Source organism: Engystomops pustulosus, chromosome 4 (genome assembly GCF_040894005.1).
Source record: "Engystomops pustulosus chromosome 4, aEngPut4.maternal, whole genome shotgun sequence".
NCBI lineage: Eukaryota > Metazoa > Chordata > Amphibia > Anura > Leptodactylidae > Engystomops > Engystomops pustulosus.
This window is the reverse complement of record NC_092414.1, coordinates 75,931,671-75,956,958: the sequence shown is the minus strand read 5'-3', so window position 1 is coordinate 75,956,958 and position 25,288 is coordinate 75,931,671. Positions and strand designations below refer to the sequence as shown.

The 25,288-nt window shown below is 44.5% G+C and overlaps 1 protein-coding gene across 1 annotated transcript in view; it reads left to right on the top strand.

Annotated features, from left to right (window-relative positions):
- SLC5A8 (solute carrier family 5 member 8) overlaps positions 1 to 25,288 on the top strand; it is a 48,607-nt gene that overhangs the window by 8,357 nt on the left and 14,962 nt on the right. Inside the window, exons 2-9 of the mRNA XM_072146362.1 lie at positions 3,128 to 3,193; positions 6,452 to 6,503; positions 7,587 to 7,654; positions 9,284 to 9,438; positions 18,790 to 18,930; positions 20,412 to 20,541; positions 21,630 to 21,718; positions 24,174 to 24,283. Of these exons, the coding sequence (XP_072002463.1) occupies positions 3,128 to 3,193; positions 6,452 to 6,503; positions 7,587 to 7,654; positions 9,284 to 9,438; positions 18,790 to 18,930; positions 20,412 to 20,541; positions 21,630 to 21,718; positions 24,174 to 24,283 (811 nt within the window). The remainder of the gene's footprint in view (positions 1 to 3,127; positions 3,194 to 6,451; positions 6,504 to 7,586; positions 7,655 to 9,283; positions 9,439 to 18,789; positions 18,931 to 20,411; positions 20,542 to 21,629; positions 21,719 to 24,173; positions 24,284 to 25,288) is intronic.

Below are 25,288 nucleotides of genomic sequence, written 5' to 3'. Positions count from 1 at the left end.
TGTTTCACTTTCATGCTCTGCATCTGACAAATCTGTCCTATAAATGCTGAATTTGTGAAAAATGGCACAAAATTTTTTTTCACGCTACATTTCAACAAAAAACTGTAAAACAACCATAGCATCAAAAGGCTGATCATAACCATAAATACATTCTTGCAGGGGTGTAGTTTCAAAAATGGTGTCATTTGTGGGGGGTTTCCATCATTCTGGGGGTCCACGGTCTCTTTGAACATTACTTGGGGCTGGTGAATCAATCATTCAAATATTGGTCTTTGAACGCCTCAGGTTGCTGCTTCACTTGCAGGCCCTGCCGTATGTCCAGTGAACATATTTATGCCACTTTGGGGGTATTTCTGAACTCAGGAGAAACTGCACTATAAAAATTAAGCCCATTGGTTTCACTTTCATGCTCTGCATCTGACAAATCTGTCCTATAAATGCTGAATTTGTGAAAAATGGCACAAAAAATTTTTTCACGCTACATTTCAACAAAAAACTGTAAAAAAACCATTGCGTCAAAAGGCTGATCATAACCAAAAATACATTCTTTCAGGGGTGTAGTTTCAAAAATGGTGTCATTTGTTGGGGGTTTCACCCTTCTGGAAACCTCAGGAACTTTTGAAATGTATCCTGGCACCTGATCTGTGTCCTTTGCCTAATCTGCCCTCCAAAAGCTCAATGGCGCTCTTTCTATTCTTTACCCTATTGTGGCCTCATAAAGCGGTTTACATCCACATGGGGATTATTGCCATAGTAAAAAGAAACTGCACAAACAAAAATTTGTGAGGTTTTTTCCTTTTATCCTATATGGACATATGTATTTTAGGGCTAAATATTAACTTAATTGTAAAAATTTGAAAATTCCAAATGGAACCTCCATCTTGTTTCAATTCATATGAGACACTGAAAGGGTTAACAAACTTATCAATGGCTGTTCTGAGCAGTTTGAGGGGTGCAGTTTTAAAAATGGGATGATTTGTGAGGAGTTCCACAAAATATAACTTGTAAAACCCTTTACAATATGAAATGACCTCTAAAATCATTGAATCTTACATTTTTTTGAAAATTTGAAAAATTACTGTTCTATTAGAAAGTCACCTAATGGCCAAATAAAATATTATAACATTTAAAAAATGATGCCAACATAAAGTAGATTTATGGTAAATGTTAATTAGTTACTAATTTGGGTGGTTAGACTTACTGTAAAATGGGAATAACATTTAGAAATCAAAAAATTGCCATTTTTTCAAAATTTTTACCAAATTTCTTACTTTTTAATAAATAAATGCAAAGCATAACAACCAAAATATACCACTAACGTGAAGTACAACATGTCACAAAAAAACAATCTCAAAATTACCTAGGTATGATAAACCGTTCTAAATTTATAACTGCAAATAGTGACACAGAACAGATTTTAAAAATTGTGCTTGGTCCTGAAGCTATATAATGGCTTAGACGCGAAGGGGTTAAAATTAAGCAAATGAGCCTGATGAGCTCTGGGGTCCATAGGTGTTAAAGGAGCCTGGTGCCCCTCATTTTAAAGCCATTTTAAGGCCTTTTTTTCTTAAAAGACATCTATCTTCAGGGGATGATCTCATTTTTATGCCTGAGACATTGGCATTGTTTTAAAAAAGACTTTATAAAGATATTCAAATGAGCTGCAGGCACTCAGGGTTATGTCACCCGAGGACGTCTCGGCTCCGCCTCCTGCTAATATATTCACACCCCCTCCGTGTTTATGGCACCTTGCCCCGTCCCACCAATCGTGACGTCAGTGGAACTGTGGGTGAGGCCAAACGCCATGAACACGGAGGGGGATGAGATGGTAGCTGTCCTTTAAAAACAAGCTTTAAGGAAATTTATATTGGAGCAGATCCTGCCAGAAGGGACACACACCAGTATGGTTTACAATCCTTGATCTTGGTGGTAGATGTCCTTTAAAGGATGTTTTTTGTTCCATCCAAATTGAGGGTTAGGAGCACCCACTAGGGTCAGAAAAATATTTTGGCAATACTTTATCCATATAACATGACATTCTATCTCATCTTTCACCAGCTCATCTACATTTGGATCTGTTGGAAACAGAATTTTCCAGAGCCTAGTGAAAATACCACCTTCCCAAAATATATATGGGCAGTATCTGTTCTTATAACTCAATATAACCAGTTATTCCAAATATTTTCCAATAAAACTAAATTTCAGTCTAAATGGCTCTTCCTGCTCCATAACATGTTGCACATTTAGGATGACAGTTTTACTTTAGCAGATGTTTGTCACCACTTTCTCACAAATCTCTTTAGGTAAGGCCATTTCATCCATACTCAATTAGACAATAATAATTGAGTACATTTATGATAATAATTATTTATTTATATAGTGCACACAGATTATGCACTGCTACACAGTGCATGTCAAATCTCTCCCTGTCCGGGGTTCACAATCGAATCAACCTACCAGTATGGTTTGGAGTGCGGGAGGAAACCGGAGGACCCCCACACAAACACTGAGAAAACATGCAAACTCTTTGCTGATGTTGACCGTGGGACTTGAACACAGGTCCCCAGTGCTGCAAGGCTAACCACTAAGCCACCGGGCTGCCCTACATTTATCAAAAGTGTTGCTAAGTAAGACAGTAAGACTAGACAGTCTTATGGCATGCCACATTTATCTAAGTGACAGATGCTGCTGGATGATAAATCTGGTGTAGTTTTAGACTGTCTAATGCTGCTAATCAGTTAGATCAGCATGAACTAACACAATTGTCGCATTTGCTTATTTTTTAAAAGCACAAGTTATGACCTAAACCTCACAACAAAATGGTCCATGGCAACATCAGAAACAGAACATTAAATACCAAGTCTGTTTCTACTTTCCTTTGTCTGTTCCACATTTTCTTCCCTTTGCTGTAATCTTAATTCATTTTTAATTAATTATCCAGGATCCCTTTATCCACAGATTTCGGCTCTTCTCTGGATGGGTTAACCCTTATTAGTGGCATAAAAAGTGGCATATTTTTAAGCTCCACCGCAAATAACAGTGACAAGAATAACAGTGAAAGCACTATAATATTGCTATTGTAATAACTATTCTGCATGTTCCGTTACTAATGAAAATTCTCTTCTAGTATTTAGAACTTCGATTTAACAGAACTGTGAGAATACTTGGAACCGTCATTTTTATCATAGAGATGGTAAGTAGTAAGTAATATTTTACACGATATGTACAGTTGATATTGGTTATTGCAAAGACTAATACATAATAGTAAATAGTTAGTATAGCAGACATGATATGAATTTGCTTTACATGATAATACTAATATAGTACAGTCAAAATGCTCACTTAAAATAAATCCCACAGACCTTTTTATATAAAACTATATATGTAGGTGACCAATCTGATTGGAGGGGTTTAGACATCGAATATCCATAGGTTGTGGCTGCAGCCGGTTCATCGACCAGTGAGCCTCACACACTCTCTCTTCTCCCCATACTTCTTTCAAGAATGGGACAGACTGGTTTCCCCCTGGGGGCCCCTTCATCCCCTTATTTAACAATCCAGCCTTTCCCCCGGGGATAGGGAAAAGGAGATTTCTATGTTGGGAAGCAGAAGCAGACATCCGCATGGGTCAAGTGGTGAGTGGAGATGAGGCCTAGTTGGGATACTCTGTGAGTCTCCAACCCGGACATATCAGCAACTGGCATCATATGTTAGCTCTGACTCCGACTCTAGATTTGGGGCATCCCTAACTGCGTTTGAGGCACTCCTTAGGCCCTCATCTCCCCCGGCTCACGTCCTGTCTCAGTTATACGCTATATTGCTCGCTGAATCTTCCCGGGGGAACCCAGGGTTTGTGACAGCATGGGAGACGGAACTATCAACTACTCTTACTGAAGCAGAATAGGACAAGGCCTTCTTATTCTCCCACAAACTCCCCTTGCCTGCAGTGCACAGGAGAAAAATTATAAGATCAAATCACAGTGGTACAGGTGCCCTCTCACGCTCCATAGGATCTATCCTGGAGTATCGGAACTTTGCTGAGGGTGCGGTGTGGAGGTGGGATCCATCCTGCATATCTGGTGGAGCCGCTCGCTGATACAGCTCTTCTGACGGATGGTATTTGACACATACAGCAGGGTGTCCGGTACAATTCAGTCCACAGGTTGCCCTACTCTCTGTGTTCCCGGGCACCATCTCCTCCATCAAGAAGGGCCTCCTTCGCCACTTTCTAATGGCAGCAAGGACAGTGATCCCTCGACACTGGAAGAGCCCTCACTCACCCACTGCCATGGAGTGGATACAGGAACTCCGTTATATACGAAGAATGGAGGAGCTGGTGGCCGATGACTCGCCGGACCCGAGTAAAACAACCATGGTGTGGACCCCTTGGGAGGAATACCAGCTAACCCCTGCCTTTCAGGACCTTTTTGTCTAGGACAATGGCTCTTTATTTGAAAACGTAGCCTTTCAGGACCCCCGCATTGAAAACTATTAGGCTGTATGGACACACTCAGTGCGTATGCCCAGTGAGTGACTTGGAAGCCACCCTTAACCCTTGACCCCCTCCCCCACACCTGTTTGATCTGTCTTTGTCTTGTGTCGTTTGTCTCCCCCCATCTACTGTTCTTATACTTGTCTAGTCCTGTTACTAGGAATAGGTGGGTGGACCCATGTAGGCGCTATAAATACGATCTTTGCCTAAGCGCAACTTTGCAGTCTGTCTTCATGATGCTATATGACGTTGGATGAATTTTACTGCCGGGGTCCTGCAAGACCACCCTTCATGCTTTGAGAATTCTGTTTGTACTTGTTGTTCATCATTTTCGTCAATAAACGTAGATTAAACATAAAATAAATGGGCACTTATTTTTTTACAATGTTTTGTCGAAATAAAAAAAAACTTCTTGCATATTAGTCCATAGTTAATTATAAAACCACAGATTACATGACTTTTCCACATCTTTAGCAACTGTGGAAAAACAAGCTATTACCTGGTAAGACATGCAAACATGTGGGCTATACATACCCTGGAGCATATGTTGTAGTTCTCTGTTTGTAGAGGCAGTAGCACAAGTTAAACTGGTCATACTTATTAGACAACGTCCCATTTCAGGCAAGTTCACACAATTGTAAAGCCATGGCAGAAGGCCATAGATTAAAAACAAAAATTACATTGATTCAAAGCACAGCAGATGCTATCTGAACTTCAGTATCTGATTTTTTCCATTGGGTTAAGCAAGGTAGCAGGGAAAAACTGTAAAGGCGGACATTGGTGGCTTTCCTAGCACCCTCTTAGCACCCTTACCATTGACTACTTACTAACATCAGGAGAATAGATCAAAATATGGTTATCAGCTTTTTTTGCACTGTTGTAAAACTAAATCAGTTGAACTTGGAGAAACCAGTCAAATCTTATCTATTATAGATCATTATAAGTAAGTACAGTATTCGCTGCTTCTTCTTTGGTCCACTTTGGATCAATACACACAGGGACATTCAACAAACTCTGGTCTTGTGGGAATATTGAGGCTGCTGATATTGTTTCTTAAAAGGGTTTTCCCATAAATACAAGTCCTGTGGGTAGGGCCTAACTTGCTGATCAGTGTGGGTCTCAGTTATGAGACCCCCACAAATCATGAAAACGAGGGGTCCGATGGGGTCCCACGTACCTCCGTTGGACCCCTCGTCGATCCATGAGATTAATGGGGCAGATGCATGACCATTCCGCTCCATTAATCTCTATGGAGCTGACGGAGATCGCCGCCCATCAGACCACTTGTTTTCTTGATCTGTGGGGCTCTCATCACAGGATAGGGCCTAACTTGTATTTGTTGGAAAACCCCTTTAAGATACAGGCGCACATTTATTAAAGTGTCTGCACAGTTTTGTGTTGTGGCACTGCACACATAGTACCGTTTTCACTAATTTTGATAAATGTGGGCCACAGTATACAGTCTACAAAGCAAAAAATACAATTGTAATTGATATCTACAAAGACTGTAAATTATTGATTTTATTTACATAAAAAAGTAGAATAAAAAAATCCTGTATTGTACATATATCTTTCTAGTAGAAAAAAATTAGTTTTGGGGGCTCCCTAAAGTATAAAGATTTTAACTCAGAATGTTTGACCTACAAATAACTTTATCATGAAGGCAGATATTCATGTTAAGCTCATAATTAATCCCTTCAGCGATTTTCACACGCAGTCAATATGTTGCATAAGTATTTGCAAGTCAAAACCAGCAGTGACTCCAAAATGCTATGGAGACAAAAAGTTTCCATGATACTTTTTTCTCTGCTGGTTATACTCCTGCTTCTGTGTAAAGGAAGCCTTAAAGGAAATATCAATAAATAAGGCAATGACATTTTCACACAACTTCTGCCACTTAACATTCCAGCCATTTGTTTTTTTAGCTGCCTGGTATAATAAGGTGTTTTTTTATTGCAGATATTATATACTGGCATTGTTATTTATGCACCTGCCCTGGCATTGAATCAAGGTTAGTACAAATTTCCTACATCCTGTAGCCAATCCTAGCAGTACTGCAGAGATGGACTTGTGATGTCAGTATCATCATGGTCTTATTAGTTGTATTTGCATCTAGAATAAATGTCAGAGGCCAAGTTGAATGTGCCATTTTGTACTAGTAAACGTGCAAATAAGGAAAATCATGCCTCTTACTGCCTTGTAAGCCAGCTCCATTTCCGTCATGAATGACTCTGTGGACTATTTCAACATGGTTGTGTCTCTTTAGCACAGTATAGGCTTTTTAGGGTCATGGAGTAAGAGTTCTTTTTATGGAGAATTTGCTAACTAAGGTCACCTTGCAAGCATGTGGAGACATGCCACTAGCCATTGATGCTCCACTATTGGATTCTGAGAAAATGCAAATATCTATTCCAGGCTGGGAGAAGGAAAACCATGACTTTTTTGCTACCTTGTAAAGGCAGCTCCCTTACAATCAAACATGTCTTTCAGATTCCCAACTGTAGACAGCACTGTTTCAACATGTAGGGATTTGTTTTAGCTGAATGAGAGGCTTTTATCTGTTCATGGAGTAAAAGTTCTCTGTACGGAGACTTTTCCAATCAAGGCGGCCTTGCAACATGTCATAAGGCTTACAAGGTAGCAAAAGGGGCGTGATTGTCCTCGTCCCATCCTGGAAAACGTATTTGCATATTTCCCAATTTTGTCCTATACAATCTAGTCTAGCAAGATGGATAAAATTTAGCAGATGGTAAGTCAAGACTTATGTAGCAGAACTGTAGTTTCCATATGTGCCTTATACATGCAGAGTAGGGGCGTCTGTCAGTGGCGTGAACGCCTCTTTTACTCCAATTACCTCCCGAGAATGCACATGGATCTACAAAGCTCTTGGAGCCTCTTAATAGATGCGGTCAGCAGAGTGAGGGGGGGGGGGGGCATTTAAAATGCCAGTCTTATCGAATTCCTCCCAGTGATCCTAGAAATCTGCCAGGTTGATCACTTGATAAACAGCGTTACTCTCTGAACCATATAATATGACAGATACATATAACCTATGTGTGACATAGGAAATTAACTTTTTTTCTGTTATTTTCAGTTTCAGGTTTTAACCTTTGGGGAGCTATGATTGCAACTGGATTAGTGTGTACCTTCTACTGTACACTGGTATGACTATATTATTGTTGCATTCATGCTGTTCAGACCTCTTAGTAATTCCAGCGTCGCACTTGTGCACTGAAATTGAAATTTACGATCCAATCTGCCATAAATTTTAACTGTGAAAGATATATTAAATGTGGCTGACCAGGGCTTCCCTGTCCTGTCCCAATTTGATCCCTGCCCCACCGCACCCACTTAATTTTTTTAAATGCAGCAATTTTTGCACCATATATTGTGTGTTTCATACAATGCAGTTTTTAAAAGCAATGTTTGTAGATGTAAATACTCCATATCTATCCACAGCCCATATAATACAATAAAACAATTTCCCCTTTGGGGATTAATAAGTTTTATCTAATCTAATGTCCCATTTCCCAAAGTTCTGGATCGAAAATGCTGCCTTCTTTTCTGTAGCCCCTTTATAGTTACACTTTTTCCTTAATCCCCAACCTTTATAGTGCCTCATCATGTAGCCCCTTCCGGATAATACCCCTTTTTCTATAGCCTCCCACACATATATAATGCCCATTTGTCTTCGGTCTTTTCACTGCAAGGGAAAATATATATATATTATATAAACACGAGTATGAACCAACCCGAGTATAAGCCAAGTCAACTAATTTTACCACAAAAAAACTGAAGAAAACATATAACCCTAGTGTGGGAATCTTTAATACAATGTCCTTATTAATGAAATATCCAGCAGCAGCCACCCTTTACTAAAAAAACCTTCTCTCATTAATGAAATGTCCAGCTGCAGTCTGCACTCATGAATAAAATGTCTGCAGCAACCTCCACTCATTAATAAAATTCTAGCAGCCGCCTCCACTCATTAATGAAATGTCCGCAGCAGCCTCAACTCATTAATGAGATGTCCACAGCAGCCCCTTCATTAATAAAATGTCTAAAGCAGCCTCCCCTCATTAATTAAATCTCCACAGCAGCCTCCCCCTAATTAATGAAATATCCACGGCAGCCTCCCTTCACTAATAAAATGTCCACAGTAACCTCTGTTTATTATTGAAATGTCCACAGCAACCTCCCCTCATTATTAAAACGTCCACAGCAACCTCCCCTCATTATTAAAACGTCCACAGCAACCTCCCCTCATTGATAAAATGTCCATAGCAGCTCAGGCCGGAGAGTTCCATGGCCCAGTTCTGGACAAAAAAGATAAATTAAAAAAACAATCAATCATGTTTTATCAGTCCTAAGGCTACATGCACATGTAAAATATGTAAATTCATGGCACATTCAGGGTGCGGTGAGACACGGCGGCCTCACTCATGAGGTCTAACAGTGATTGACAGCTAAGACTAAGTGATTGTACTATTCTGTTATGGAATAGAATAGCGGAAAAATGGAAGCCCTTCATTTTACCATGCATTCCCATTGACTTGCATGTGTGCATGTTTATTTTCTATTTCGCGATTGTTATTTAAAACATCCAAAATAATGTTGGTGTGAACTTAGCCTAACTCTTTACGTGTAGTTATGACGTGATGTCAGTCACTGATGGGAGCGTCTCCTTACTCATCATACAAATAACAGAGCTAGAAAAGAATATATAACTCAGAATTTTTCTCCTCTTGTTCTATCCAATGTAATAGTGAAAATCTGTGTTATTCCTTTTAGGGTGGTCTAAAGGCTGTAATCTGGACAGATGCATTTCAGATCATAATAATGCTGGCCGGCTTCATAGCTGTCATTATAAGAGGTGTTGTGGTGCAGGGTGGAATCGAGACTATTATCACTGATTCCTACTATGCTGGGAGGCTGAACTTCTGGGAGTAAGTAACATATCATTGTCCGTGTGTTTATATTTTCATAGGCCAGGTTGATACAGATTAGTGTGATGTGGTTTTCATGGTCTACTTTACCTCGTATGCCTTACACAGTGGCAAAAGAAGCTTGTATGTGTCAGATTTAAATGGCAACATGTTCTTCTAGGAGCTTTGTTATGGAGGTTTTCCATCCCATTGCAGTGTAGAATACACCTTCAATGAAATACAGCAGGCACTGGTAATTTTAAGGGCAGATTCACACTTGTATGTGATCAGTCCATGATCACTGAACGTGAAAATAAGTGCAGCCAACTGGACTAAGCACATTGCCAGGAACGGGACTCTACTTCGCCGATCTGCAGCAGAGCCAGTACTGTATTGATGACACTGTCTGCTCTGCAGGAACGCACAGACTGATCACAGATGGTGTAAATCCGCCCTAAATGAAAGTACTGTAATTAGTATTTACAATTAGGGATTTCACACAGATTTTTTGACGATTTCCCAGATTTCGATGATAGTGATCAGATGAGGAGACATGTTAGTGGATCTGTCAGGGAAATAATCCCCATAGTACATAGATATTAAAGTGTGGGGAATTCATTCATGTGCCTCAGGCTCCAACATTGCAGAGCTGGTCACCACTAGCCTAGTGCGGCACCAGATTCATCATTGTCATAATGAATCTGTCACAGTATAAGGCTATATTCACACGACCGTATGGGGGACATATATATGGCACACGTGCGGCACCGTACTGTCCCATAGCCGGGAGAAAGATAGGACATGTCCCATCTTTCTTCAGAATATGGCGCTGTGTGCCATACATTGCTATGAAGAGGGATAGGGGATAGAAGTGCTCACCCCCTCCTCCTCTCCCAGGTGCCGACGTGTGCCCGCCGTACTATGGTACAGCGGACACTTTGTCGTGTGAATGTAGCCTTAGACTGTTGTGTTCCACTTTTAGACCTGCTTTTAGCGCCACATCTTGCACCCTCTTTAATTTTGGGGCGCAAGGACTGATTTTTTTATTGGGTCACGTCCCCTTTCTCCACAACAATGCTTCCTTTTATGGACAAGTCAGAAAATGGTTCATAAATGTGACGGAAGGCATTTTAGACTTTTTTTGCGCAAATCCGACCTTTTCGGGTGAAGAAGCAATAATGACCCCCCCCCCACTGACATCACAGTACAGGTATAATGTACACAGTGGTGTTAAAGTACTGGATATGTCACAGTATAGGGATAATGCATATAGTGATGACACAGTAATAATTCTCTATAATAATTCTTTATTTATATAGCGCACACAGATTACGCATTGCTGCACAAAGCATGACAAATTACAGGGATAATACATACAGTGATTACACAGTACAGGGATAATACATACAGTGATTACACATTACAGGGATAATACATACAGTAAAATCACAGTAAAGAGATAATACACACAGTGACTACACAGTACAGGGATAATACACACAGTAATGTCACATATGTTGAAAGGATTCCACTTTATTGATGCAACTTGAGATGAGACGCGTTTCAGCCCTGGACTAGGGCTTTCATCAGGCGATGCCTGATGAAAGCCCTAGTCCAGGGCTGAAACGCGTCGCATCTCAAGTTGCATCAATAAAGCGGAATCCTTTCAACAAATTGGACCCCCGCGTGGAATCTGTACGTAGCGCCACCATAACCTCGCTTTCGGGCAACAAAGGATACTCACACACCGTTCCTGGATCATTGAGCCTAACTTTATCACACGATTGTTGCGCCTTTTTCCCCTTTTTCCTTCTTGGGCACCGGGGATTCTTTCTCCACCACCTTGATCCCAGGTCAAATCATCTACAGTAATGTCACAGTACAGGGATAATACATACAGTGATGACACAGTACAGGGATAATACATACAGTGATGACACAGTACAGGGATAATACATACAGTAAAATCACAGTACAGAGATAATACACACAGTGACTACACAGTACAGGGATAATACATACAGTGATGACACAGTACAGAGATAATACACACAGTGATGACACAGTACAGGGATAATACACACAGTGATTACACAGTACAGGGATAATACACACAGTGATGACACAGTACAGGGATAATACACACAGTGACTACACAGTACAGGGATAATCAGGGCCGCCGATAGGGCAGTACAACTGGTACTGCCCTATGGGGCCCGGACTCTAAGACACTAGGGGGGGGGGGGGCCCGGCCGGTGGGCCGCAGACTGTGCGGTCTGTGCTGCACACAGCGTCGGACTGGCCCACCGGAGTACCGGAGAATCCTCCGGTGGGCCCTGACGCGTGCCGAGTCCCGGTGCTCCGATGCGGTCGAGTTCCCAACTCTCCCATGACGGCGCGGCCCCCGGAGCTCTCACCTCTGCGCGGCCCCGGCGCTCTCACCCCTGCGCGGCCCCGGCGCTCTCACCCCTGCGCGGCCCCGGCGCTCTCACCCCTGCGCGGCCCCGGCTCTCTCACGCCTGCACGGCCCCGGAGCTCCCGGCGGTGGCCGCGTGGTCCCGGCGCCCGATGCCTGCTTCCTGCTCCTGTGCTCGCCTGCACCTGAGATGGCGCGTTCCCGCGGCTGCTGAACACGGTAAGGTCCTCTGTGTGTGTGTGTATGTCTGTCGGTCGGTACTGGGGTGGGGGTAGGCCCTATTTCTATCCTGGGGTGGGGGGTGAGGGAGGCCCTATTTCTATCCTGGGGTGGGGGGTGAGGGAGGCCCTATTTCTATCCTGGGGTGGGGGGTGAGGGAGGCCCTATTTCTATCCTGGGGTGGGGGAGGCCCTATTTCTATCCTGGGGTGGGGGGTGAGGGAGGCCCTATTTCTATCCTGGGGTGGGGGGTGAGGGAGGCCCTATTTCTATCCTGGGGTGGGGGGTGAGGCCCTATTTCTATCCTGGGGTGGGAGGTGAGGCCCTATTTCTATCCTGGGGTGGGAGGTGAGGCCCTATTTCTATCCTGGGGTGGGGGGTGAGGCCCTATTTCTATCCTAGGGTGGGGGATGAGGCCCTATTTCTATCCTGGGGTGGGGGATGAGGCCCTATTTCTATCCTGGGGTGGGGGATGAGGCCCTATTTCTATCCTGGGGTGGGGGATGAGGCCCTATTTCTATCCTGGGGTGGGGGGTGAGGGAGGCCCTATTTCTATCCTGGGGTGGGGGCAGGGGTGAACCTAGCCTTTCTGCTGCCTGAGGCGAGCTATAGAAAGACGCCCCCCCCCCACTCCATATATGTAATATATCAAGGAGTGTCAGAACCAGACCCAAATCATATTGGTTTACTTCGGAAATAAAGCAATGCAAAATACATAAGAGCTTCCCTCCATGTACTATATAATAAACAAAGCAAGCTACCACAAAGAACAAAATACATACAACAATCCGCGATATAATATAAAATCAATACATCATGCCACCATACATTATAAAATACATACAGCGTCCTTCATGTAATATATAATAGATCCAGTGTGCCGCCGTATACCATATAATACATACAGCGTGCCGCCATATACCATATAATACATACAGCGTGCCACCATATACCATATAATACATGCAGCGTGCCCCCATATACCATATAATACATACAGCGTGCCCCCATATACCATATAATACATACAGGGTGCCTCCATATACCATATAATATATACAGTGTGCCCCCATATACCATATAATGCATACAGTGTGCCCCCATATACCATATAATACATACAGCGTGCCGCCATGTACCATATAATACATACAGCGTGCCGCCATATACCATATAATACATACAGCGTGCCCCCATATACCATATAATACATACAGGGTGCCTCCATATACCATATAATATATACAGTGTGCCCCCATATACCATATAATGCATACAGTGTGCCCCCATATACCATATAATACATACAGCGTGCCGCCATGTACCATATAATACATACAGCGTGCCGCCATATACCATATAATACATACAGCGTGCCGCCATATACCATATAATACTTACAGCGTGCCGCCATATACCATATAATACATACAGCGTGCCGCCATATACCATATAATACATACAGCGTGCCCCCATATACCATATAATACATACAGTGTGCCCCCATATACCATATAATACATACAGCGTGCAGCCATATACCATATAATACATACAGCGTGCCGCCATATACCATATAATACAGTGATGGCAAACCTTTTAGAGACCGAGTGCCCAAACTTCAACAAAGACCCACTTATTTATCGCAAAGTGCCAACACAGAAATTTTATTTGTGATTTATACTCCCTTCTCTGTCAGTTTTCATTGATACCAGCACCCTGAGGACACCAATAAAGCAGAAAATAGTCCCAGGTACAGCTGTCACTTTAAAATAGCTCTGTGCACAGCAAGTCCTGGGCTGTCTGGGACTGCAGGAATATACCTGGAGTCTTCTCTGGTGATGGCCTGAGTGCCCACAGAAAGGGCTCCGAGTGCCACCTCTGGCACCAGTGCCATAGGTTAGCCATCACTGATATAATACATACAGCGTGCCGCCATATACCATATAATACATACAGCGTGCCGCCATATACCATATAATACATACAGCGTGCCGTTATGTATGTATGTATATATATATATATATATACACACACACACAGTATACACACTCATACAGCATGTACACATATATACAGCATATACACTCATGTAGCATGTATATATACACACTCACACCACACATACAGCATACACACACTTTTATACAGTCATACAGTATACATACACACACACTCACTATACAGTATATACATGTACACAGAGATCTAAATATACATATATACAATATAAAGATATAACAGCTACATACTTACCATGACGGCGGGCCGCGGGCGGCTGAGGCGGGAGGGCCGCGGGCGGATGAGGCGGGAGGGCCGCGGGCGGCTGAGGCGGGGGGGCCGCGGACGGCTGAGGCGGGGGGGGCCGCGGACGGCTGAGGCGGGGGGGCCGCGGACGGCTGAGGCGGGAGGGCCGCGTACGGCTGAGGTGGGAGGGCCGCGTACGGCTGAGGTGGGAGGGCCGCGGACGGCTGAGGTGGGCGGGACGCGGACAGGGGAGGCGGGAATCGGATGGGAGATGTGGGTTGGGCAGATGTGAGAGGTGGGCCGCGGACGGGAGAGGCGGGCCGGGGGTCCAAGAGAAGCAGGTCGGAAGGCGGCTGCATACAGAAGGGGCAGCCCAAGTGGCCGGGGATGGAGCCGTCTTGGGAGTAAGTGACCTCCTTATGCCGCCCCCACCGTCCACCAGGAGGCGCCGCCTGAGGCGAGTTTCTCAACTCGCCTCATGGTAGGTGCGCCCCTGGGTGGGGGGTGAGCAGGGGTGTACCAAGCCTGTCTGCTGCCTGAGGCGAGCTATAGAGAGACGCCCCCCCCCCCACCCCCCGCCCATATATGTAATATATCAGGGAGTGTCAGGACCAGATCCATCATATTGGTTTGATGTGGAAATAAAGCAATGCAAAATGCATACAGTGTATGCCACGTAGTATAAAATGCATACAGCATATCACAATATAGTATAAAATACATACAGCATATCACCGTGTAGTATAAAATGCATATAGCATATCGCCATGTAGTATAAAATGCATATAGCATATCGCCATGTAGTATAAAATGCATATAGCATATCGCCATGTAGTATAAAATGCATTGAGAGTACCCTCATGTAGTATAAAATGCATACAGTGTACAACCATGTAGTATAAAATGCATACAGCATATCGCCATGTAGAATAAAATGCATACAGTGTGCCACCATGTAGTATAAAATGCATACAGCATATCGCCATGTAGAATAAAATGCATACAGCATATCGCCATGTAGAATAAAATGCATACAGCATATCGCCATGTAGAATAAAATGCATACAGTGTGCCACCATGTAGTATAAAATGCATACAGTGTGCCGCCATTTACTCTAAAATGCATACAGCATGCCACGTAGTATAAAATGCATACAGCATATCGCCATGTAGAATAAAATGCATACAGCATACCGCCATGTAGAATAAAATGCATACAGTGTGCCACCATGTAGTATAAAATGCATACAGCATATCGCCATGTAGAATAAAATGCATACAGCATATCGCCATGTAGAATAAAATGCATACAGTGTGCCACCATATAGTATAAAATGCATACAGTGTGCCGCCATGTAATATACAATACATACAGCATATCGGAATGTAGTATAAAATACATACAGCATGCTGCCATGTAGTATAAAATGCATACAGTGTACCATCCATATACACATACACACATCACATCCATATACACATACACACATCACATCCATATACACATACACACATCACATCCATATACACACATCACATCCATATACACACATCACATCCATATACACATACACACATCACATCCATATACACATACACACATCACATCCATATACACATACACACATCACATCCATATACACACATCACATCCATATACACACATCACATCCATATACACATACACACATTACATCCATATACACATACACACATATACACACATCACATCCATATACACATACACACATCACATCCATATACACATACACACATCACATCCATATACACAAACACATACATATACAGATAAACTTACTATCTTTTCTTTTAGGAAGCTTCCGCCTTGTTCTGCACTTGGGGTGGGCACCTGGAGCGAAGGGGGGGGGGGAGCGGAGAGGGAGCGGGGGAGAGCGGGGGAGCGCGCGGGGGGGGGGGGGAGTTGGAGAGGAGAGCGGAGAGGGAGCAAAGGAGAACGGAGAGGGAGCGGAGGAGAGCGGAGAGGGAGCGGGGGAGAGCGGAGAGGGAGCGGAGGAGAGCGGAGAGGGAGCGGAGGAGAGCGGAGAAGGAGCGGGGGAGAGCGGAGAGGGAGCGGGGGAGAGCGGAGAGGGAGCGGGGGAGAGCGGAGAGGGAGCGGGGGGGGGGGGGCGACAGAGGGATCGGAGAGGGAGTCGAGCGGAGAGGAGAGGGAGCGGACAGGGCGCAGAGCGGAAAGTAGATGGAGCAAAGCGCAGAGGGAGCCGTGCGGAGAGGGAGCCGACCGGAGAGGAGAGGGAACGGAGAGGAGAGGGAGCCGAGCGGAGAGGAGATGGAGCGGAGAGGGAGCCGAGGGGAGAGGAGATGGAGCGGAGAGGGAGCCGAGGGGAGAGGAGATGGAGCGGAGAGGGAGCCGAGCTGAGAGGAAGCCGAGGGGGTATGCCCGGAGCGGACAGGTGGCGCTGCACTTTTGACAGGAGGATGTGTGCGGCGGGAAAGAGAATGTGCCAACCGGCATGGAGGGAGGTCTGTCAGCCTGGGCAGCGGCATAGGCATCAGCATGGCGGGCAGACGGAAGCAAAAGCGAGCGGGCGGGCACACAACGCCGCCCCCTTGTCCAGCAGGTGGCGCGCCGCCTGAGGCGAGAGTCTCAACTCGCCTCATGGCAGGTGCGCCCCTGGGGGTGAGGGAGGCCCTATTTCTATCCTGGGGTGGGGGAGGCCCTATTTCTATCCTGGGGTGGGGGGTGAGGGAGGCCCTATTTCTATCCTGGGGTGGGGGGTGAGGGAGGCCCTATTTCTATCCTGGGGTGGGGGGTGAGGCCCTATTTCTATCCTGGGGTGGGAGGTGAGGCCCTATTTCTATCCTGGGGTGGGAGGTGAGGCCCTATTTCTATCCTGGGGTGGGGGGTGAGGCCCTATTTCTATCCTAGGGTGGGGGATGAGGCCCTATTTCTATCCTGGGGTGGGGGATGAGGCCCTATTTCTATCCTGGGGTGGGGGATGAGGCCCTATTTCTATCCTGGGGTGGGGGATGAGGCCCTATTTCTATCCTGGGGTGGGGGATGAGGCCCTATTTCTATCCTGGGGTGGGGGATGAGGCCCTATTTCTATCCTGGCGTGGGGGATGAGGCCCTATTTCTATCCTGGGGTGGGGGATGAGGCCCTTTTTCTATCCTGGGGTGGGGGATGAGGCCCTTTTTCTATCCTGGGGTGGGGAATGAGACCCTTTTTCTATCGTGGGGGTGGGGGATGAGGCCCTTTTTCTATCCTGGGGTGGGGGATGAGGCCCTATTTCTATCCTGGGGTGGGGGGGGGAGGCCCTGTCTCTATAGTATATAGTCTTTATACAGCGGCAGTACACAGCCATACATGGAGCTACAGTGTGGTACATGAGTATTTTGTCTTTATATATATCCCTTGTTTAAAGGGAATCGAGCACCAGGTGCACAGCATAGTACCTGAAGGTATCATGCTATGCACCTGATGACCCTGACTTCAGCACTGTAAGTTCCATCAAAATGGCCTCTATGGTTATCCTTTAATGCTTTTATAAAGAATTATGTTAATTACCAGCTTAGGAGCAGTGGGAGTGCTCCAGTGCACCTAAGGGCTCCTTATGTCACCCAGCGGCCAGTCCTGCGGTGATCCGAAATCCCGATACCTGTGCCTGCTCAGCAGCCTCTGTGAATCAGTGTGCAGGTGCAGGGACTTTAGGTTTCCTTGGGGCATGCAATGAACGCTCCTTCTTTTCCTTCCCATTGGTTCTGAGGAAATATGAAGTCCTGACCCTTATGCAGTGATTCACAGAGGTTGCTGAGCAGGCACAGGTACCAGGACTTCAGATTACCTCAGGACTGGTGGCAGGGTGACGTAAAGAGCCCTTAGGTGCACTGGAGCACCCCCACTGGTAATTAACACAATTCTTTATTAAAACATTAAAAGATAGTGGCGGCCCTAGCAATTGCACTTTATAATGTTATATTTGTTATATGTTGTCTGTTAAACACTTTTATATGTTTACTGTTCACCATGCTTTAGTTTTTGATGCCATATTTGCACTATAATAAATATACTTGACCAAAAGTATGACTCCTATTGGCAATCTACCAGAAGAGTGTGCCTTGTCGTAGCAACAGGCCTCAAACCCTGTTTGTGAAAGGTCACTGCGGGGGGCAGGAGGCTTGTTCGGTTTTGGGGTGTGTTGGGGCCCAGACACTTTTGCTGTATGGGGCCCCGAATTTCCTGATGGCTGCCCTGGGGATAATACACACAGTGATGACAGTTAGGGATAATGCACAAGGTGATGTCACATAATCACCCATTGATTACTTCAGTGTCTGACTTGGGTTATAGATCAGATTTCTCATTTAGAGCTTTCAAATATGATAATTATCATCCAGACAAGCTCCTATGGCCGTAATAGCACTGGTATAGTTTCAGCTGTTGTTGAGGGAACAAATAGATAAGATTTCACACTGCATCTTTGATTATTTCCATGTTTTATTTTGTACAGCTTTGATCCACATCCACTTCGGAGGCACACCTTTTGGACAATTGTAATTGGTGGAACATTTTTGTGGTGTGGAATCTATGGGGTTAATCAGTCTCAAGTACAAAGATACATTGCTTGCAAGAGCAGATTTCAAGCAAAATTGTGAGTAATTTGTGCTCTTGGTTCTATATCTTGCTTCTGACAATGAATCACTGTGTGCAATTGCTCTTCTTCATTACCCAATACTACAGGAACAAGTTGGTCAATTGTACTCTGTCAAGCAGACACAACACCTTTGTTATGTTTAGGGATTACTTCCTTAATAAGGTGGAGAATGTGAAAAGATCTTATGTCATGATATTAGAGGATCATTTTAGGACGATATTTGTTGTCCCTAGAACAATGGGGATGTACAAAAAAATATTGCAACAAATTTTACTCCACACAAAGTATTCACAGCTTTAAATTGCTTAAGGCTCAGTTCACACTAATGTTGGGATTTACGTTCCTAGATTCTGCTTTAAAAAGTAAAAAACGGAAATTGAACGGAAGGGTTTTAAATCCTATTAAAATCAAAGTAAATTTTTATGTCATCCATTGTTATCAGTTGTTCAGTGATCCGTTACTCTTCAGGTTTTTTTTTTACGGAAAAAATGACGGAGCTTGCAGTACTTTTTTCCGTTAAAAAAAAAACCTGATTCATAATGGACGATTAAGTTATCTTTTACATTAAAGTCGATGGGGACGGAAAGTAAGTGTCAGTATTTATATTTTTCTTTTAGGTCAAGTTAATATATAGAAAGAAAAATAGATGATGGATAAATTATAGAAAAATGTGAGGTATAGAGAGAAAGTTAGGTAGGCAAATAGAAATGAAAGATTCATAGGAAGGTAGGTAGATACATCGATAGGTAGATAGATAGAAAAGCAAGATAGATAGATTGATTGATTGATTTGAGGGATGGATAGATTGATAGACAGATATAGAAGCTATAGATTGATGTATTGAAAGTGAAAGTAAAAAGTGTAATTAAAGGAAACCTACCACTTGGGATAGGGCTTATAAGCTGGACATGCCGTGCACCAGCTCAGGGTGAGCTTATCTCCGTTATGTTTTTAAACAGTTTTAAAGTGTTTTAACAGTTTATTAATGTTTATATCCTTACTGGCTTTCCCGCACCATGCGCGCGACCGTGCGTGCATCTGAATAGGAAGTGGTAGCGCGCATGGTGCGCCGAGCGCGGACCCCTGTGCGGGGAAGCTAGTAAGGATATAAACATTAATAAACTGTTAAAACACTTTAAAACTTTTTAAAAACATAACGGAGATAAGCACCGGCACCAGCTCACCCTGAGCTGGTGCACAGCATGTCCAGCTTATAAGCCCTATCCCAAGTGGTAGGTTTCCTTTAACTGTAATATTCAGTTTTGTTACTCCAAGCCAGATAGTAATTTAGCCTTAGTAGACCTCCCAGTTGTATGAGGGATATGGGGAAAGACCCAACTTTCTAATACTTATCTCTATACTTTCCATGGAGAGCTACATTCTTTCAGCAGAATGCTATTACTATAGAAGCTATCCTGATGTTTTCACATTGCTGATGTGGCAGTTGCCCTAATGTCTTTATTCTTTGGATCTTTTAGGTCTCTATACATTAACCTGGTAGGATTATGGGCCATTCTTGCTTGTGCAGTGCTCTCAGGTCTTATCCTATTCTCAGTATATAAAGATTGTGACCCATGGACATCAAAGCGTATATCTGCTCCTGATCAGGTACTTATTGTTCTAGCTGGTATATCAACAGGATTCTTTCCAAAAAAAAAAAAAAAAAAACTAATTTGATTATAAGACTTTGGGTCCAAGAGACCCTTGTGTGAAAGGAATGCTAGTGCATGAGTGATCTCATTGTACTATAGAAGTGATTGGAGTGGTGATTGTGCTCCATGCACACAGTATGGAACCTTTGTTCTCATCTTTTCCCCTTAGCATAACACTAATATTTGCTTATTCATATACTGGCGCCAGCTAGAGAACATTAAGTGCCCTATGTTCCACCTCGTACCCATTAATCAAAGGCATAAATTCATCTATTTTGTTTTATCAGTTTTTTTCCTCTTTGTAAAGTTGTTCCTAGTGAAATAATTGGGCCCTAGGGATTACAGTCCTTTAATGGACGGTATATGGAAGCTTTAACATTGACATTTCTGAAGACAATGAGCTGTCATACATTAATTGTGTCCACCTTTGATATATGACTGAAGTGATTGTTGTTATCTTAGATGATACCAAATGCTCAGCTTACAGCTTGTCACATGTACAGAACTACTTGTCCAATGGGAGTACAAAAGATATTTTACCGTCTGGTTAAAAGGGCAGGACAACATATATGACCTCAAGTAACCCTGTTAGTTCATGTTTGGATAAGGTTTAGAAGAATTTAATTACATGCTTGCCAGGTGTCAGAATTATCTGTATGTTGCTTGCTGATCTCTTCCAGGGCTACTCTGCTGAGGGGTTTTTGCTCTCGCCTTGCAGTTGTTTGCCTGGACTCCGCTGGGTGTCTATTCTCTGGAAAACATGGTGGTGTCATTGTCTGGGCTCTATGTGTTTCCCCTAGCCACTAGCCAGTTAGGTGGTAGGGGTGACTTCTAGAAGGTGGATTTATGTCTGCTGCTCAGTTCAATCAGGGCTGGTTGTTATTGCTATTTTTCTGTCTCTGTTACCTCTGCCTGAACCGCACCCTTATCTGGAACCCTGTGTACCCCCAGCCAGGGATTGTGGTTGATGTAAGGGTCTGTAATCCCTTCTTTAATGTGACTTCAGACACATATCATCACATTATTTCATTGGTTCTATTTCAGCTCATGCCATATTTAGTGCTCGACATTCTGCGAGACTATCCCGGAGTGCCTGGTCTTTTTGTGGCCTGTGCTTATAGCGGCACTTTGAGGTGAGCAACTCATGTATTTTCAGTTACTATACTCTGTCTGGAATTGTTTATATTCATAATTTTATTATATTGTCTATCCATCTAGTTGTATTGAGTGCAGCCTTTAAGTCAATGGAACACTCATTCAGTCAGATCATGTATTTTTGGTCTGTTTTCCTATAATTTTTCCATTGTTACATAGTAATAAGTTTAAAATTCCAACCTGATTGTACAGTGTTCATCCAAATTTCGACCTAACATCTTATTTTAGGGAAATAAATTCAAAACTCACAAAGTGGCAAATAGAATAATCCAAGTTAGAATAAACCTCGTTGCCCCGGAGATCCTTCCCTCTCTCATCGATCTGTGTCCTCCGGACACAGATCGTGATGCGAACATTTGCAGTCGCTGCTTTCCCCAGCAGGAGCTGCAGCATCGGAGCCTGAAGGACCTTTGATGACGTCATGGTCACATGACCTGCCGGGGAAAGCAGTGACCACACAGAGCTGCATCAGTGAGGTGAAGGGGGAGACATGACAGGGGCCAGGGAAGGGGGAGAACATGGGGGGCTGTGTGGGGGACATTACTTACTGGGGGGGGGCAGTGTGTAAATAGGGGGAGGAGGGGGGATGTGTGTATACAGGGGGAGGAAGGGGGCAGTGTGTATACAGGGGGAGGGGGGCAGTGTGTATACAGGGGGAGGGGAGCAGTGTGTATAGAGGAGGAGGGGGGCAGTGTGTATACAGGAGTAGGGGGCAGTGTGTATACAGGAGGAGGGGGGCAGTGTGTATACAGGGGGAGGAGGGGAGAAGTGTGTATACAGGGGAGGAGGGGGGCAGTGTGTATACAGGGGGAGGAGGGGAGCAGTGTGTATACAGGGGAGGAGGGGGGCAGTGTGTATACAGGGGGAGGGGGGCAGTGTGTATACAGGTAGAGGAGGGGGGCAGTGTGTATACAGGAGGAGGGGGGTAGTGTGTATACAGGGGGAGGAGGGGAGCAGTGTGTATACAGGGGGAGGAGGGGGGCAGTGTGTATACAGGGGGAGGAGGGGGGCAGTGTGTATACAAAGGGAGGAGGGGGGTAAGGGTGTATACAGGGGGAGGAGGGGAGCAGTGTGTATACAGGGGGAGGAGGGGAGCAGTGTGTATACAGGGGGAGGAGGGGAGCAGTGTGTATACAGGGGGAGGAGGGGGCAGTGTGTATACAGGAGGAGGGGGCAGTGTATATACAGGAGGGGGGGCAGTGTGTATACAGGGGGAGGAGGGGAGCAGTGTGTATACAGGGGGAGGAGGGGAGCAGTGTGTATACAGGGGGAGGAGGGGGCAGTGTGTATACAGGATGGGGGGCAGTGTGTATACAGGGGGAGGAGGGGGCAGTGTGTATACAGGAGGAGGGGGCAGTGTGTATACAGGAGGGGAGCAGTGTGTATACAGGGGGTCAGAGGGGAGCAGTGTGTATACAGGGGGCGGAGGGGGGAGTGTGTATACAGGAGGAGGGGGGCAGTGTGTATACAGGAGGAGGAGGAGGGGGGCAGTGTGTATACAGGAGGAGGAGGAGGGGCAGTGTGTATACAGGGGATGGAGGGGGGCAGTGTGTATACAGGGGGAGGAGGGGGGCAGTGTGTATACAGAGGGGGGGCAGAGTGTATACAGAGGGGGGCAGTGTGTATACAGGGAGAGGAGAAGGGCAAAGTGTATACAGGGGGAGGAGGGGGCAGAGTGTATATGAGGGGAGGAGGCGGGGCAGAGTGTATACAGAAGGGGGGAAGTGTGTATACAGGGGGAGGATGGGGCAGAATGTATACAGGGGGAGGAGGGGGGCGTGTACATGGGGATAGGGGGGGGCAGTGTGACTACTGGGGGGCGGCCCATAGAGGGGCCCTCTAGGGCTCTGTCTCCCAGGGGCCCACTAAAACCTGGAGCCGGCCCTGCTTATAGCCCAATAGACTTCTAATTTAAAACTTTCATTTTAGGATTAGTAATAACCAGCACAGTTTAAAGGGGTATTCCCATTTCAGCAAATTAATGTTATTGTTTGTATGATAAAAAAATCATACAATTTTCCAATAGACTTTCAGTATCAATTCCTCACGGTTTTCTAGATCTCTGCTTGCTGTCATTCTATAGAAAGATTCATTGTTTATTTCCAATGGACAGAAATCTGACCATGGTTACACAGGTGCACGATTCATTACATCACACAGCTCTGATTACTCTCTGATACTATGTGACCATGGTCAGATTTTTGTCCACTGGAAATAAACAATGAAGCTTTTACCTTAAGTTTTCTTATAAATATATGAAAAAGAACAATCAGAGACTGGTTGCACATACAGTAGAGTAATTAAAGCTAAAACACTACAAAAAAGGCTTCCAATTATTTTGTAACATAATTTTATGTAACGTTATAACACTGTTTCATTGCACAGAGCTTCTCATTTATTTTTAATTTCACCTTTAAAAACTTATTTTATTAGCACAGTGTCATCAAGTATCAATGCACTGGCTGCAGTAACTGTAGAAGATCTGATAAAACCATACACCAACCTTTCTGAAAGAAAGCTGTCGTGGCTGTCACAAGGGATGAGTAAGTTTCTTTACTGAACAGTTTTATTGTATATTAAATCTCATATATATATATGTATATATACAGGCAGTCCCCGGGTTATGTACAAGACAGTTTTTGTAGGATGTTCTTAAGTTGAATTTGTAAGTCGGAAACCTTATATGATATACTGTATATACTTGAGTATAAACCGACCTGAGTATAAGCCGAGACCCCTAATTTTACCACCAAAAATCAGGAAAAACTATTGACTCGAGTATAAGTCGAGTGTAAGAAATGCATTGGTCAGAGCCCCCTCCAGTATATAGCCAGCAAGCCCCCAGTAGTATATAGCCAGCCAGCCCCCATGTAGTATACAGCCAGCCCCTAGTAGTATACAACCAGCCATCCCCTAGTAGTATACAACCAGCCAGCCCCAAGTAGTATACAGCCAGCTAGCACCTAGTAGTATAAAGCCTGTCAGCCCCCAGTAGTATACAGCCTTCCAGCCCCAGTAGTATACAGCCAGCCTGCCCCCATGTAGTATACAGCAGCCCCTATTAGTATACAGCCTGCCCCCCCCCCCAGCACTTAAAAAAAATAAACTTATATACTCACCCTCCGATGCTTGGCGCGGCTCCGCCATGTCCCCGATGTCGGCTCGACTCATCTTTTTTCTTCCGCGCGACTCCTCTTTTTTCTTCTGTCTTCTTTAACTGCCGGCATGGACGCGGCCATGTTCTCTTCCAGCAGGCGCGCATACTATGACGCGGCCGCTGCTGACGTCATAGTATGCGCCGGCCGGCCGGAAGATAACATGGGCGTGTCCATGCCGGCAGTTACAGAAAACAGAAGAAAGAAGAGGATCCACGTGGAAAAAAGAAGACGACATCTGGGACATTGGGGAGCCGCGTGGAGCATTATGACGCTGGAGGGTGAGTATATAAGGTTTTTTTTAATAGACTCGTGTATAACCCGAAGTGACGTTTTTCAGCACATTTTCTGTGCTAAAAAACTCGGCTTATACACAAGTATATACGGTAATTG